Genomic DNA, 16,667 nt, shown 5'->3' with positions numbered 1-16,667 from the left:
AAATACTGGGTCAAATCACAGAACTGTCAACCCCAAAGCAGAGAGGGCTCCAGGCCCTTTTGTAGCATCACATGAAAAGTGTCTTCTTATTTATAAATGAGGCAGACTAACAATTTCAGGAACCAAACCTAGTCAACATTTGCAGGCATTGACATGTATGAGGAATTTGGTCTTTGGCTCCAAAGTTCCTTGTGAAAATTAGTTACCTATTAGATAGCTTCTGATCTCCTTTTACTATGAGGAAAGAAGCCAGCATGGTTCTAATGTAGCTTAGGAATCACTTGTTAAGCCATCTCGAGGAAGTCATTTAAGTGGACCAGCTTTCAATACTCCATGCAACACACTGGGACAATGAAATTCAGTAATAAGATGTTGAGTAAACATACCTGGTCTAAGTATAAGCTAAAGTATAGGCTCTATCTCTATAATACAGCATTGGGCAAAGCTGTGGTGTTGGAGAAGAATACTGAATACTCCACAGACTGTCAAAATAACAGATGTATCTTGGAGAACATATACCCAGAGTGGTCCTAGGAGGCAAAGGACAACAACGCTTTGTTGCCAGGAAAAGCTATTTCTTGGAGAGGGACATCATCCTTGGAAAAATGGACGATCAGTGAGAAGGAGACGCCCAATGACATTGGGCTCTAGAGTGTCAGAGATGAGGATGGCACAGTATAGGGGGGGGTTCAGATCTGTTGTTTATATGGTCACTATGTACTTGACTCAACAGCACATAACAACAACAGTCCCAGCTACCAGGGAGCTCAGGTGGTGCAGTCTGCATTGGCATTGCATTCCTCACAAAAAGTCAGTGCCATTCTGGTTGTTAGATTCCACGAGTGATTTGTGGAAGAAAGATGGCCAGCCTCTTCCCTTGTGACTTATGGTCTCCCTTCAGCTATGTGTTGGCTCTGGCCGCATGGTGATGTGTGAGTGAGTCCCTGTCATCGACATCTCTCACCTGGAGTGTTGCAAAAGCTTCCCCACCCCCATTTATTTTTAATTACTCAACCCATTCATGTTACTACCATTAAATGCTAAAATTCTTCATCACGATCTATAATATTGCTTTCCAAAGTGCAGTTTATTAGCCGTTAGGAGTCAAACACTTTTTTTTCCCCATTAACAGCAGCAATTATTTTTTAAGTGTAATAAAAATATAAATACTAGATTGCTCTAATATACCATGCTCTCTTTTCCTGGGAGTTCATTTTGCACACACAGCATCACGAAGGTCAGCAAAGAGAGGAAGACCTTCCTGGTCGACTCCACGGTACCCAACAGCACTTTACTTCTCTGCCTCATTACTTACTGTCTACACATTCTCCGGGTCTCTTAGCTCAGGTGACATTTTTCAGGCATGTTTTTGCTGGCTTTCTTGGCTGGTCAGAATCACGTTCAGTTTTAAATTATTCATTTGATAACAGGTGTCCTTATCTGGTTTATGACAAGCTTTTAGGATGTGAGATTCATGGTGGCTGGCCCCTACATCAAGTAAGCTGTCTTGTCCAGCACAGGAACTTCCTATAGCAAGATTTCTGTACTTGGTCCTAAGGCTTCTGACTTGCCACAAAAGTATCAAGTGCATGGTAAGGGGGGATAGAGAAGAATCTTCTTCCGGTTTCCAAGGGCATCTGGGCACAAATGCTGGAAAAGCCAGAGACTGTGAGCATCTTATGCATGAGGGGTTTGGGGTCGCTCTACTCCAGGAGGCTTTTGGGCTCTCATGCCTCCCCAGCCCTTCGAACCCTCTGCCCCAAACTTGTATTTGATGGAGGCGCTTGTCCGCGTGGACTGCAGAGAAGAGGAGCCGCAGCGGCAGGTGACCTGAGCCTCAAGGCCCGAGTTTAGCTCTGAACGTCATCCCAGAATGCAACCATCTTCAGGGGGTAGAGGCGTGGCCCCAGGACGCAGGCCCTTCCCTGCCGCTGGGGCCCTCCTCCCACCAAGGGCTCGCCACGCCCAGGCTTCCACTTCCCAGCCCAGCCTCGCTCAGCGGGCCCGGCTCAGCGCACTCGTGTGATCCTGGCCTAACCCGGCTCAACACGCCCTGCTCCACGCACCCATGCGATCCCCGCCTGCCAGGCTCCAACTTCCTCTCTCCGTTCAGTGTGCCTGCTTTCCACTTCTCTGCTGAGCTCGACTCTTTGAACTCTTGCAACCCTCTCAGCCCCCTGCACACACGCGATCCCCGCCCAGCCGAGATCTGCCCACGCGCGCTCTTCCCCGCCCTGCCCCACTCAACACACCCGCGCGCTCCCCGCCCAGCCTGGCTCTGCGCACTCGCGCTCCCGGTCCACTCGGCTCCTCCTCCGCCCAGCTCCTCTCCGTGCACCCGCGCGCTCCCCACCCAGCCGGCTCCGTGCACTCGCGCGCTCCCCGCCCACTCGGGGCTCCTCCTTCCCCGTCCAACTACTGCGCGCTGCCGTGCCGCCCGCCGCCAAGCACTCGCGCGCTTCCCAGCCCGCAGAGCCCGCGCCCGGCCGTCTGGCCCCGCGGCGGAGAGGCCAACATGGGCACCGAGCGCTGGCTCGCGCTGGCCAGTCTGGCCGCTCTGGCCGGTCTGCTGGGAGGCCGGATTGTGCGCGAGGAGGAGGCCGGCTTTGGCGAATGTAACAAGTTCTTCTATGCGGAGACCCCTCCGGCGGGCTTGGCAGCCGATTCCCACGTGAAGATCTGTCAGCGCTCCGGGGGCTCAGAGCGCTTCGCCACTCTCTACAGCACCCGGGACCGCATCCCCGTGTACTCGGCGTTCCGCGGGCAGCATCCTGGGGCCGGCGGCGCGGAGCAGCGCTGGCTGGTGGAGCCGCAGGTAAGTGAGGTGGTCCCGGAACCGGACCAGCTGCGGGGCCCGGCTACCTGACTTTCCTCCCAGGAACGTTTGTCTTCCTCCCCAGGGCAGGACCAGGGAAGGCTGATTGGGTGCCCCAGGTCTGGAGCTCGCGTTCCACCCACTGTGCTTCCAGAGGTAACGTCTTCCTCGCTCCCTATCGGATTGACTGCCCTTGTCTTAATGGTCCTCCCTGTATTTTTCAGTGCTGTCATCCGCAGTCTCCTTCATTTCCTGGGTAGTGAGGGGCGTTACACAGAAATCCTGGAGATGGTTCAGATCCGCAGAAAGGAGAGGTTGTGCGCACACAGGCGTGGTGCACATCATGGCCACAACTTTTGCGGGATGGGGGTGGGCATTTCATCCCCACTTTACCCCAGAGGATGTCTAGGATGGGCTGGGAGCTGGTCATATGGAGTTGGCTGAGGGGACATAGACTTGGCTTTTGCAGAGTACATCCTAGCGTGAAAAAAATGGTGTCAGATTTTACGCAAGACCGATAGTCAATTCGACTTTGTACATTTTGAGCTAGGGCAATAAAGTAAATGGTTTGTGGTGTGCTTTTTTTTTTTTTTTTATGTAATGAGATCGTTACGAATAGTAAGGAAACATTGCCGGATGAGAAAAACAAAACCATTTTTTCCTGACCCTTCATATCTATATTAACAAACCACTAAAAAATCACGTCCCTTTTCTGATGTTCTGGTGACAGTGACCAAACCGAACACTCAGTTGGGGCCACAGGAACCCAGCGGAACCTGATACTATCTTTTCCCCACCTCTGCTTGCTCAGCCTCCTCTCTTGAACACACCTAGCCTAGCCAGCTCGGCTTTTGTGGGTTCTCCAGCTCTCAAGGCTGCTCTGGATGAGGGGAGGAGGAGCCCACACTCTTAGCGCCGCCCACTCTTGAAGGCCAGTCTCAGCAGGGGCGACTTGAATATACTGGAGACTAAGGGGTTTCCGTGGGCTCTGAGGGCTCAGGCAGGTCTCAGGCAGCAGCCCTTCAGTTTCCGTCCCTGTCCCTTCTCCACATCCATTGTCCCTCCTGCCCTCCACTTGTTGATGTTAGAGGCGATGAGCTCAGGTATGAGATCATGCCTTTGTATATTATAGAAATTGAAGATGTATTTTGAAGCTAAAATTAGTCCCTAACTGCCTCCTTAGGGCTCCCTGTGTGCTCCCTAGCTGCTGCTTCTCTGTGATGATGGGTTGTGAAGTAAATAAATGAACTGCTTCTTTTTCCTTGGGGATCTCGTGGGCTCCTAGGAGAGACAGAACATACACACGAGAGGCATGGGAATGCATGCTAAATAAGTTAAATACAGAGCACAATTATAGACACGATAATGAGAATGGCTCATGATAGGCCAGGGTTCAGATCGGTTGAGCCGTGCCCCACTCGATGGTACCTCCAACAACTGTGCTAGAAGAATTGAGTGTAACTTAAATTTAAGGATCTGCAGGTGGCATAGCATCTGATTAGTGTGAGACTGCCTGGGTTCAAATCCTAGTGAGTTCAGATCCCTATTCCTCTGTGTGCTTGGTGTAAATTTGGACAGGTTAGCTTGAAATCCATCATGGAATGAAGTTCATCTTGAGTTATTATTACTGTTATTATTATTATTAGTTATTATTACTGTCTAAGTTGTCAAAGAATGTCAGGTACATAAAAGGACCAGTTGTAGGTCATAAAAAAACCACAAAAACAACCTCCCAACCCCCCAATAATTTAATGCACATAAACAAAGTCCGGTTGGATTTACTCAGTCTTTGAGGTAAGTGGGGGAAGCATTAAGGTTAAGGTATTTGTGCTGTGCCTGGAAGGATGAGGCCCAGTGCAGTTGGAGGACAAACAGGAGAAGAATATTTGAAACAGAGGGAACTCATGAGTGAGAAATGCATGGCAGATTTGGGGATTAATCTGTGGGGAGTGATTGGAATGTAAGTGAATAGAAGTTAATATAAGTGAATAGAATTCAGTGCTCAGAATGAAGAGTTAGTGGAATGGAGGGGCCAGGTATGAAGGAGTAATCAGGGAAGGCTTAAACAAGGCAGAGCCAATTGTGAAGCATGATTTGGGAGAGGAAGTGGACAGAACCCCATCACATAGGCAGGTGAGATACAGTGGAGGAATGAAGAAGGGGACAGAAGAGGACAGGTGAGGATGGTGGAAAAAAGATTCAAAGATTCAAATGGCAGATTCTGAAAAGTACAGGAGACTAGAAGTCCCGGCCAGCATGATCACAGAGGCAGGGCATTGAAGGATGCTTCTGCCTGCAAAATGAGAATCACCCCAATGACAGGTCCAGCCAGCCAGGGACCAGAGCGTGCTAGAACAGAGCGAAGGAAGCGGTAGGTGGAGCTGCCAGATGTGGACCGGATCCAAGAGTGATGCAGCAAACCTGTCTCCTGCAGCCTTCACTGGAGGCCTGCTCAGATCCAGGGCCCTGGCTGTAGAAAGAGGCTCCAGGCTCAGCGTGCACTTCTGGCTGAGCAGTCTGGGATGCTGAGTCACCTTGTGACCACATCACATTTTTTATATGAGGTCAGCATTACTAGGAGGCCCATCAGATGGGGACAGAAGGATGGGTGAGGGACAAGAGACTGAAGGAAGCTTGGTGCATGCCTTCAGGATTGAGTCAGACAGGTCTAGACTGGAACTCCCCAGGCTCTATTTAGCAACTGTGTGACTGTCCTGAAATACACCTTAGGGAATAAAAGAGCTGAATCAATGACCATAGAAATTTAGTCACTCCTTTGCGTAAAGCTGCCTGATACTGATAGGACAAAGTTCAAACCAGCTCCAGCCCTGTTTGTCACCTCTCCCCACCCTTACGTTTTATGTTCCACTCTTAGCCAGCTTCCTGGAGTTCCTCTCATAAACTGTATTGTCACATCTGTTTGTTCATTCTGATTCCCTTTGCTCCCGATACCCCATCTTGCCCTTCACTACCTTCTTCCAACTCTCTTCTTTGTGACTGCTGGAGTAAACCTATTCCCCACCTGAAATAAGTCCAACTTTATTTCTATACTTACTGTATCGTTTTACACTTGCCTGCTTAGGTATCTTTTTCCCTAACTTGAGCCCTTGAAGACTGAGGGGTGCATCTCAGTGGGACTTGTGTTCCTAGTGCCCAGCATATAGAAAACACTCAGTAAGTGGTGACTAAAATACACATTAGGAGGCAGCAGTGGGTGACATATTCTGGCTGGGCTTGCTTGGTGAGGGAGCTTCCTGTTTTCAGATGTTTGCCCTTTGTTGGCCAGCAGCATCTGTTAGAAACATGTTCCAAATGAAGACTGGAAGCATCCGTGAAGTCTGCTCTGTTAGTCCTAGCTCCTTCCTACCCCCCCCAAAATCCTCAAACTCATTGTTGTGTAATTGGAACTAACTCACTGCTGACCCTCCTTGAGTTCTGAGGTGCTTGGAAGATGACTCTTCTTTCTCCTTCAGGCATGCTGGTGGCCTTTGGAACAGTCCCACATGACTTTGACCCCTGATCCAGTGTTGGATACTGAATCTCTTGTGTACCTAGGCTGGAGGAAATGAAACAGATCTTTGTGAGCCACAGAACTGGAAATCTAAAAGGAGTTAGAGAAAACCAGAAGACTGGTGGGTTTAATGTAGAATGCAGACCTCTTTATAGTTGAGAGGACGGTGAAGGGAAGAATGAGATGAGAAAATGTGTCCTTAACTAGTATGGTGGAAGCAGTGTGGAGTTTTCAGTCAAGACACTGAAATTCTGAGAACTGGATTCTGATTGAGTGTAGGGAGCCAGAACCTATTTATTTCTCAACTTCTTCTCACTTAATGGAAGAATTTTTGGTGGGAGTGTATCAGTCCTGTCCTTCCAATATAAATTATAATTCATGATGGATGCCAACATGTAAAACCTTATCATTTTATACATATGGACACTGGAAGGAACTCATCTTAGAGACAGTAGTAACAATTAACAGTTATTTAATCTTACAAAAATACTGTGAGGTAGATGTTAGTCTCTTCATTGAGAGATGTAGTCCAGATAGGCTAGTCGATATGCCCAACATGGATTTGAGCTCATGATTATTTCTAGTCTAATGTTTTTTCAATACCTCATGGAGATTCTTTGACTTCACAGTATAGCCTACTGTATTAATGATCTCAGAACTTTAATCTTTTTATATATATATATATGAGTTGTAATTTTGTTGTTGTTAGTTGCTGTTGAGTCAGCCAGTGCCCACTTCTTTTCCTCCATAGTTGGCTGCAGTCAGAGCATTGTAGCCATATACTTTTCATGAGCTGGTTTTTGTAAGTAGATCACCAGGCCTTTCTTCTTAGTCTGTAAGGTCTGCTGACGTCTAGTTAGCAGCATGCAGGTCTCCGCTGACAGATGGGTTATTTCTTGATCTTAAGATACATTGATTGGGATTTGAACCCAGGTTTTACATATGGGAGATGAGAACTTTACCAATGAACAACCATTGCCTAATTCTTTCTGCACCATTTCTACTTCTCAAGACTTGTCAAACAAGTGGGAGTACATATTTGTCCATGTATATGTTTCTCAGTGTTCTTGGCTCCAGAGTGAAGGAGATGAGATACTTTGCTTGAGTGCGAAAGTATTTTCCTAACAGTCCAGAGGACATATTTCCAGCCTTAGGATTTGACAGATGAACAGTTATCACAAGTTATAATCTTATTTATGTCTTTGGTTGTTCATTTCATCAGTGACTTCTTGCTTACATACCTTGAAACTATAAAAAAAGCACTCTTTGTTTTATTGTCCATTTTTATTATCATTGTATCAAAGATTAGATGTATAGATCTATACGATAATCTCCACATCACTGTGTATAGGATTTGCTAAATAGGACAACTCAGATTCTTACCTCTTTCCTATGAGACTTAAGTTCAGATTTCTGCTTTGCCATTTATAAGCTCTGTGTCTTTAACATCTTCCAGTTTTATATTTTAGTCTGTTAATTAAAAGTGATAACGGAATGTACATCATAGAATGCTTGTAATATAGGGAAATATAGCATAGTTCTTGAAACATGGCAAGCTCTTGATAAGCATTAACATGTATACTTCATTAATGTTTTATTTTAATAAGACCTAGACAAAACTAAATATATACATACACACAGAGTATCAGATTACATAGATGAAGCCTACAATTCTACAAATCTCTCCTAAAATGTAAACTGTGGACGTCAGGCCTTGGACCTTAACACTCATCTTGACATCTGCTTGGTTGGTATATGTCCCACCGTCACATATGGGATGCTCGGAAAATATATGGTGAGAGATAGCATGAGTGGAAGATTGAATCAAGTGAATCAATGAAGGGAGAGAAAGGGATAGGTGACTTAAAATAAAGCAAGAACAGATGCCAGAGTAAACCTCCACTGTCTGCCCTGAGCAACCAAAAGACGTGTTGCACAAAACAAATCCAGTGAGTGAGGGCACGCCAGTCTGCTGTGCTGAGCCTGGGAAGCACCTGACTTGGCGGGATGGTTCCAGAAACAATCGCCCACAGCTTCTTCCTTACCATGGAGCAAACAGGATGAACAGGATGTACTTTTGTCCTTCATTGCATCTGTCTCCTTGTAGGTGTTTTCTTCATCATTGAGTTCAGTGTTTACATTTGATTTACAGGTTATTCTCAGGAGAAAGTTAAGTTTCTTAGCTTATAGTGGTAGACCATTTCAGCAACATATTGTCCTGTCTGTTGGCAACATCACTCTACACTGGTTTTTCTAATTCATGTCTAAATTTTGACAAACCAGGGAAAGAACTTTTAAATTGTTTTATTTGTTCAGCCCTTACTGCATGTGAAGAGTTAGACAAGTGAACTTATTTTATCCGTGTAATAACCCTTCAAGGTTGATATTGTGGTCCCTATTTTACAGCTTAGGAAACTGATGCTCAGAGTGGTTAAGTCACTTACCCAAGGCCACACAGCCTGATTTGGCACTTATACATGACCAGCCAACTCCAAAGCTTTTAAACTTCTTTTTATATTCTGCTGTGCTGCTTTCAATGACAAATGCCAATGTTTTCTCTCTAGATTCCACATTTCTTATATTATTGTTGAAAATGGCCTCTTGGATGGCTTACAGCTTGCCTTCTACTACATTATTCTGAAAGCCCAAGCTTCAGGATGCCATTTGCTCAGCTGTGAGCTCACCATGTTGGATGGAGCTGTCCTTGGGGAATAAATATTTTATTCCCAGGGCTTCAGTTTCCACTTCCTCTTGAAATATCAACTCTATGAATGAAATTATGAGAAAGCAAATCCTCTTGCTGGTAATGATACTTCTGGTGACCGGATCATACTCCTAGAATTCTTAACTCCCAAAAGATGCCAGACCCCAAAAGATGGGGTTAACAGATGCCACATGTTAAGATGTTAACCCCAAAGCCATTTTCCCCCTCTATTGAGATGCATATCATGTCCCCTGAGTGGTTACTTACCCTTTTCGTGCTATGGAACTCTCTCAGCAATGATTAATTGTCTGCTGCTCTGTATGTTTGGCCAGCAAAAAGAAGGAGAAATTAAAAAAAAACACACCAAAAGAACCAGCTCCTGGATTGGACCAAGTAGAAGCATAGTTAATATTCCAATCATATTTTCATTGACTCAGTGCCCAAGGGAGGTATGGCCCATTCAAGAGATCAGGATGAGGGCATGTTATATTTTCAATAAAAACTGAAATTATGGGTACATTTTCTTTTGCTGAATAAACGATGGTTGCACGACTACATTTTTCAGTTGACTTGTATTTTCATTTGGGATGATCAGTCTGTAATGTGGATTGACCTTCATTGACGAGCACACTGAGTTTTTTGAAAACACTGCACTCTCTGCCAGTTAAGCCAATCAGGATTTACTGTGCATCTGCTGAGTCAGAAGGAGCCTGGTGGCATAATGGCTAACATGTTTGACTGCCAACTGAGAAGTTGGTGGTTTGAACCCACCAACTCTTCAGTTAAGTAAAAACCCTAAAGACCTGCTAATGATTACAGTCTAGGAAATCCCATGAGTATTTTTTTTTCTTTTTCTGACCTGTAGGATCACTAGGAGTCAAAACTCACTGATGACAGGGAATTTGTTTTGGGACTATTTGTAAGGAGCTTTGGTGGCACAGTGGTGAAAGCACCCTGCTGCTAGCCATGTGGTCTATGATTCAAATCCACTAGATGTGCCCATGGTCTTTGCAGTTACTTGCTATGTGTCAGAGAGCTAGACAGTGACTAAGGATGACAGAAAAACAATCAATGCCTTCGAGTTGTGGTGCTGGAGAAGAGTATTGAACATACCATGGTTTGCCGAGAAAAAAAGTAAGTCTCTCTTAGGGTGAAAAAAGCTGCTTTTTGTAGGCTAGGATTTTGAGGCTCTGTCTCACATATTTCAGGCATTTTGCTAGGAGAGGCTACTTTTTAGAAAGGGACATCATTCTTGGAAAGACAGAAGATCAGCAAAAGAGAGGAAGACCCTCCACCGGGTGGACTGACAATGATTCCCTCAGTGGCCTCTACTGTGTCAGCTAGAGTGAAGGTGGCACAGGATAGGACCCAGTTTAGATCTGTTGTGCATAGGATCACTGTGAGTCACACTTGCCTAGATAGAACCTAATAACAACAACATGTTCATGTAGCTTGTAGGTGTAGCAGGACTTGGCCCCAGCTTTCTGATTCCAGGATTCACATGAAGCTGCCTCCATTACCAAACCTATTAATATTCTAGAATATTACCTTGAATGGATGAAAGAGATTGCCTTGAATGACCTCTGTTGAATGAAGTTCCACCTTTGAAAGTTCCCATGTTTTTTTACCAGGATATAGAGTTGTTGTTATTGTTAGGTGCGTCAAGTTAAGTACAACTCATAGTGACCCTATGAAAAGAAGAGCTGAACCCTGTTCTGTCCTGTGCCATCCTCACACTTCTGACACATAAGAGCCCATTGGAGCAGTCACCATGTCAGTCTACCTCGTTGAGGATCTTCCTCCTCTTCACTGACCCTTTCCACCATCATGTCTTTCTCCAAGGAATAGTTCCTCCTAGCAACATGCCCAAAGTATGTGAGGCAAAGCCTCATCATTCTTGCCTCCAAAGAGCACTCCAGCTGCATCCTCTCCAAGGCATATCTATCTGCTTGTTCTCTTGGCTGTCCATGGGATGTTCAGTGCTCTTCTCCAGTACCACAGCTCAAAAGTGTCAATTCTTTTTCTATCATCCTTATTCATTGTCCAGCTCTCGATGCATAGCAAGTAATCAGAAAGACTATGGCCTGAATCAGATACACGTTAGTCCTCAAACTGACATAATTACTCCTCAATAGTTTGGAGAGGTCCCTATAGTTTGTCCCAATAATTTGCAGATTTTCCCATTGCAGTGCATCACCTTATCTCCTGTCTTTTTGTGCTTTGAAAATATATTTAGAGTAGGTCAGCTTCTCAGCACCACAGCCACATGCCTGTGAATGTAAGATGCTCAGACTGAGCATTCACCAATGTACTTGGAGCAACAGTGAGTTACATGCGCATTAAATGCTGTACAGCGGGGAGGGAATCACTGCCCTCTCTTGCCATCTTTTCAGGTTTTAATCCTTCATGAGCATTTCCTCTTATCATTGTGCAACAAGATTATTCTCCATCACATCTATAGAATAGAGCTGCCCCTGCCAGAGGTGCAGGGCTGGTAGAGTGGGTGTGACGCATGAGCTCAAGAGCCCAGGGAAGGTGCAGGCAAACCACACCCTTCAACGTCCACCTCCAGGAACGACTGAGAACCCAGAATCCACTTGCCCATCCTTCTTGCGGTCCCAGTCAGCTCTGTCTGTGCACCCAGCCTGGTCCCCAAGGAAGTCAAGTAGCTGAACACAGCACATTCTGAAGTTTACTAATCCAGAAACAGAACAAATCCAGCTCTTGAATGCAAAGAATTACTGTGAGTCAGACACTCTGCCTCCTGAAGGCGCAGACGCTCCTTTTTTCTTTATGACTCTTTACTAAGCTCAAGCCCTTCCCTTTGCCCTTCTATCCCCAGTAATATGGGTTTAACCTGCTTTATAGATGCACCTTTCCTGTATGTTTTGGAGAGAATGGTGTTTCCTGCCAGGGACACCTGCTCTATTAGTTAAAACCGAGGGGGAAAGCTAATCTGCGTTGGATCTTTTATTCTTTTGATAAAGATTCATGATTGAGGGTCATGTGAGGGTTTGACCATTGCTTATGCTTTTAAAAGGTTGGGCAGCTACTCCAGTAGCATGGGGAAAGGATTGGCGAGTTTGTGAACCATGAAAGTTCTTTCCTCATTCTTGATATTTCTCTTGTGTCTCGAGTCCTAACATCAGATGCCTCCTTCACAGGTGAGTCTCCCTTTGTGTTGATAGATGGACTTACTTTCTGCGCCTCCCTGGATGCTTCTCTCTGGCAATCCTTACTGTTTTAATTACCTCGTGTTGCTGTAACAGGAATACCACAAGTGGGTGACTTTACAGAACAAAAATTTATTTTCTCACAGTTCTAGAGGTACTTAAAAGAGGTACCTCTAGGGGGAGGAAGGGCCTGGTTTGATTATTCCAGCCTTCAGTAACTACCAGCAGACCCTGCGCCTATAGATTGTTTTGCTTCCGTCTTCATCACATGGTATTTTTATTCCATCTCTGTCTCTTTAGGTAAAGATAGAATCTCTGCTTTTGGAAGAGTTGGGTTTAAAAAACTGCAGTTCTGCTAATAGCAGTATACCCTGAAGAAACCAGAGCTGCCACCCAAACAGATAGATATATGCACACTCATGTTTATTGCTGTGTTATTCACAATAGCAAAGAGATGGAAGCAACCCAAATGCCCAGCAACAAAAGATAGAAAAGCTATGGTATAGTAACACAATGGAGTACCACTTAGCACTGAAAAACAGGAACTAATAAAATATTACACAACATGGGTGACCCTGGAGGACATTATGCTGAGTGAAATATTTTAGTCACAAAAGGACAAATACTGCACAACACCACTGTTATAAAACAGGACTGGTGTGGGGGTTAGGGAAAAACTAAGAAAAAGGGATAAATAATGAACACTGCATTGGAGCAGATGAAGGAAAGAACTGTTTAAAAGAAATATGTGATTAGGCATTATTTGTATGTCAGTAGTCCAGAATAAGAACTGCATAGCAAAGTGAAATGGGGGAGGGAGGAAGTTATGCAATAATGAATGAATATTTTCTTGACAAGAGTGAACTGTGGGGGGGCGGGGGTGGAGTTAGGGAGGAAAATGTCCAACAGTGAATAAATGAAAATCCAACTTTTCCTTAAATTTTTGTTAAAATAACAAATTACAAATTACAAATAACAAATAACAAATAACAAATAACAAATAACAAAATAACAATTAAAATTTTTTTAAAAAAACCATCCTACAACTCTTACTCTCCTTTTCTACTGACAGTTTCCTGTAAGCTCTGGTTTCACCTCTGTGTTTACAGGGGCCTCCCTACCCTTGCCTGTCTTCCCTTTTCTTTCTTTTTCACTTTACTCTTTTACATGGCTCACCTTTTACTAGCTATGCCTCTGTCTTATTGCCTTCATAAACCTTTGTCACTTGTTTTGCTAAAAATAAGAACAACAAAGAAACCCCACCCCATCCTACCTGATACAGTCTCATTACCACAACAAACAGGCTGTCTTCCCCTAAAGCAGGATTATGTCCATAGATATTGGAAGGATTCAGTCTGTCCATAACCTTTACCACATGCACCCTGAGGTCCTGCTCCCTTCATCTTTTATTCAAGCTCAGAAGCTTCTGTTTAAACAGTTAACCCTTCCTTCCGGGCTCTCCTCTGTCCTTCTCCACTCTGCCACCAGAGAAGTCCTCTCCAAATATTAATCTTATCAGGAATCTAATAGTCTCACCAGAAACTCTTTAAACCAAAGCAAAAAGCCAAACCCATTGCTGTCAAGTGGATTCTAACTGCTGCTGCTGTTTAAGCTTCTTTGTGGAAGCAAAGTGCTTCTTTTTTCTTTTTCAATTTTTATTGTATTATTTTTATGTGTACCATCAAATCAGATCTGACTGGTACAGGAGGAGATTTTTCCCTCCTTCTCCAGCAGAGCATCTGGTGGATTTGAACCACGTACCTCTGGGATTGCAGTCCAGTGTCTTGCCTCTGGGCCACCAGAGCTCCCTAGCAAAGTGATTCTTCTCTCCCATGGAATGGCCTGTGGGTTTGAACTACCAACCTTTTTGTTAACAACTGAGTACTTGTGTCCCACCAGGGCTCCTTAGAAACCCTTTGGAGTCCCCCCTTTTCCCTTTAGATAAGGCAGAACTCCTTATCATGGTCTCCAGAGCCCTGCCTGGTCTGTCTCCTATAACTCTTCCAGGCTTATCTCTTGTCACAGTTTGTCATGCCTTTGGCTTTTGGCATTTCAGCTCATTTCAGTTTTGTTGATTTTTTAATTATTATTATGCTCTCTCCCATCATAGGGCTTTTTACCTATTGCTTTCCAGGGTTTCTCTCGTTTGGCCACCTGCCCAAGATCCTCTCTCTCAAACCAGAACTGACTTACAGCTGCCCCTTTCGTGAGTTTTCAGGGGCTGTAATAGCACGGGAGGAGATTGCCTGTTTTTCTCCCATGGAGCAGCTGCTGATGGGTATAAATTCCCACCTTGTGGTTGGCAGTGCAACTCCCACCAAGGACACCTCTCTTTGCTAACATGTTACAGTTGTCATTTATTTGTGTGTCACCTAATTAGACTCTATCACCCAGCTCTAACCCTTTTGAGGCTGTGGCTCACCCGGGACTGCTCTTCTTCACGATTGAATCATCACTTTCAACAGAGAGTAAGGAAATTTGTTCTGTAAAAGGCCAAAGAGTAATCATTTTAGGCTTAGTGGCTTGTACAGTCTCTGTCACCACCATTTAGCACTGCCATTTTATTGTGAAAACAACCACAAACAGTATGTAAATGAGAGAGTGTAGCTGGAACTCTTTATGAAAGAAGCAGTGTGGCCTGCAGGCTTGTGTTTGCCAGCCCTGGGCCTTGCATAACAAGTAGTAAATGCTGAATGCTGAGTGTTAGAAAATATTAATTGAAAAACTCAGACCCACTGCTATCAAATTGGTTCTGACCCATTGCAGTCCTGCATCAGGTGGTTCAGGCTGTAAATTGTGATGGGAGGAGACTAACCACCTTCCTCCTGAGGAGCAGCTGGTGGCTTCCAGCCACATGAGGTATATGGCCTTTGGGTTAGCTGAGCCGCTTGCTGTCAGCTCCACACCAGAGCTCTCTGTGCATTGAGTAGGAGCTGGGAAGTTTTAAAACTGTGTAAACTTATTATGGTGTGGGGTAGACTTAGAACTACTAGACAAGATTCAGTTCCTCTTTTTATCATTATGGTGTTAGTTGTTACTATGTAGTTTTTATGCTTGTGAAAGTAGTATGTACACTTTTGGAGGTATTTTTGAAGAACATAAGAAAGATCCTATTTCTCACAAATAACCAGTCTTAAGAGTTTATGCTTAACATCTATGTGTGTGTAGATAATATTTCAACAATATGTATTACACAGAGACACATTGTATGCTTCTGTACCCCTTTACTCTAGTCACCTGGGTTTGGCATACTCTTGTCTTCTGTAAAACCACAGCTAATAAGCCCTTCAGATAAACTAGACCCTTGTAGAGTGAGAGAATGAAGGGAGTCTTTTGATAGGGAATTTTGCACATAAATATGTGTATGTTGTTGTTGTTGTTATGTGCCGTCGAGTCGTTTGCGACTCATAACGACCCTATGTACAACAGCCCTAAACCCTGCTCTATCATGTGCCAATCGCACTGCCTCTGACACACCCATCCCGATTATCCCAGTCACTGAATCAATCCACCTCATAGAGAGAGGGTCTTCCCCTGCTGTGCTGTCCCTCTACCCTCCCAAGCATGATGTCTCTCTCCAAGGACCTGTCCCTCCTTACAACATGTCCAAAGTATGTCAGAGGAAGCCCCAGAATCCTTGCCTCCAAGGAGTAGCCTGGTTTAACCCTCTCCAGGATGAATCTGTTTGTTTTCTTGGCAGTCCAGGGTACATGTACTCTTCTCCAGCACCACAGCTCAAAGGCATCAAATCTCCTTCTATCCTCCCTAGTCATTGTCCAACTCTCTGATGCATAACAAGTGATTGCAAAGACCATGGCCTGTTCAGGCACACCTTAGTCTCCAGAGAGACACCATTGCTCTTGAGTACTTTAGAGAGGTCCCGAACAGCAGACTTTCCCATTGCAATACGTTTTTTGATTTCCTGGCTGCTGGTGCCAAGAGTGTTGACTGTGGAGCCGAGCAACAATCTCAATCTCTTCGCCATCCATCCTGATGCTACCAATTGGTCCAGTGGTGAGAATTTTTGTCTTCCTGACATTGAGCCTCAGTCCATACTGAAGGCTGCAGTCCTTGACCCTCTGCAGCAAGTGCATGAGGTCCTTCTCAGTTTCAGGAGGCAGGGTTGTGTCATCCTCATAATACAGATTGTTAATAGATCTTTCACCAATCCTGATGCCACACTTCTCCTCATAGAGCCCAGCCTCTTGGAAAATCTGCTCTGCATACAGTTTGAAAAGGTATAATCAAGGATGCTTTAGGCAGATTATTAAATGATCCAGGAAGTATTAAAAGAAGATGGAAAGAATATACTGAGTCACTATATCGAAAGGAATTGGCAGGCACAAAAGAAGTTCATGAAACAACATATGAGCAAGAGCCTATGGTGATGAAGGAAGAAGTTCAAGCTGCTTTGAAGGAAATAGCAAAATATAAGGCCCCCGGAATAGATGGTATACCGGTTGA

The 16,667-nt window shown here is 44.7% G+C and overlaps 1 protein-coding gene across 1 annotated transcript in view; it reads left to right on the top strand.

Annotated features, from left to right (window-relative positions):
* The first annotated feature begins 2,468 nt into the window (after positions 1-2,468).
* ENDOD1 (endonuclease domain containing 1) overlaps positions 2,469-16,667 on the top strand; it is a 46,021-nt gene continuing 31,822 nt past the window's right edge. The window contains exon 1 of the mRNA XM_006887338.1: positions 2,469-2,815. Coding sequence (XP_006887400.1) covers positions 2,516-2,815 — 300 coding nt within the window. The 5' untranslated portion in view covers positions 2,469-2,515. The remainder of the gene's footprint in view (positions 2,816-16,667) is intronic.

This window comes from Elephantulus edwardii, unplaced genomic scaffold (genome assembly GCF_000299155.1).
Source record: "Elephantulus edwardii isolate Elephantulus edwardi_28Jun2011 unplaced genomic scaffold, EleEdw1.0 scaffold00056, whole genome shotgun sequence".
Lineage (NCBI taxonomy): Eukaryota > Metazoa > Chordata > Mammalia > Macroscelidea > Macroscelididae > Elephantulus > Elephantulus edwardii.
Note: the sequence above shows the minus strand (reverse complement) of the source record. Positions and strands in the feature narration are given on the sequence as shown.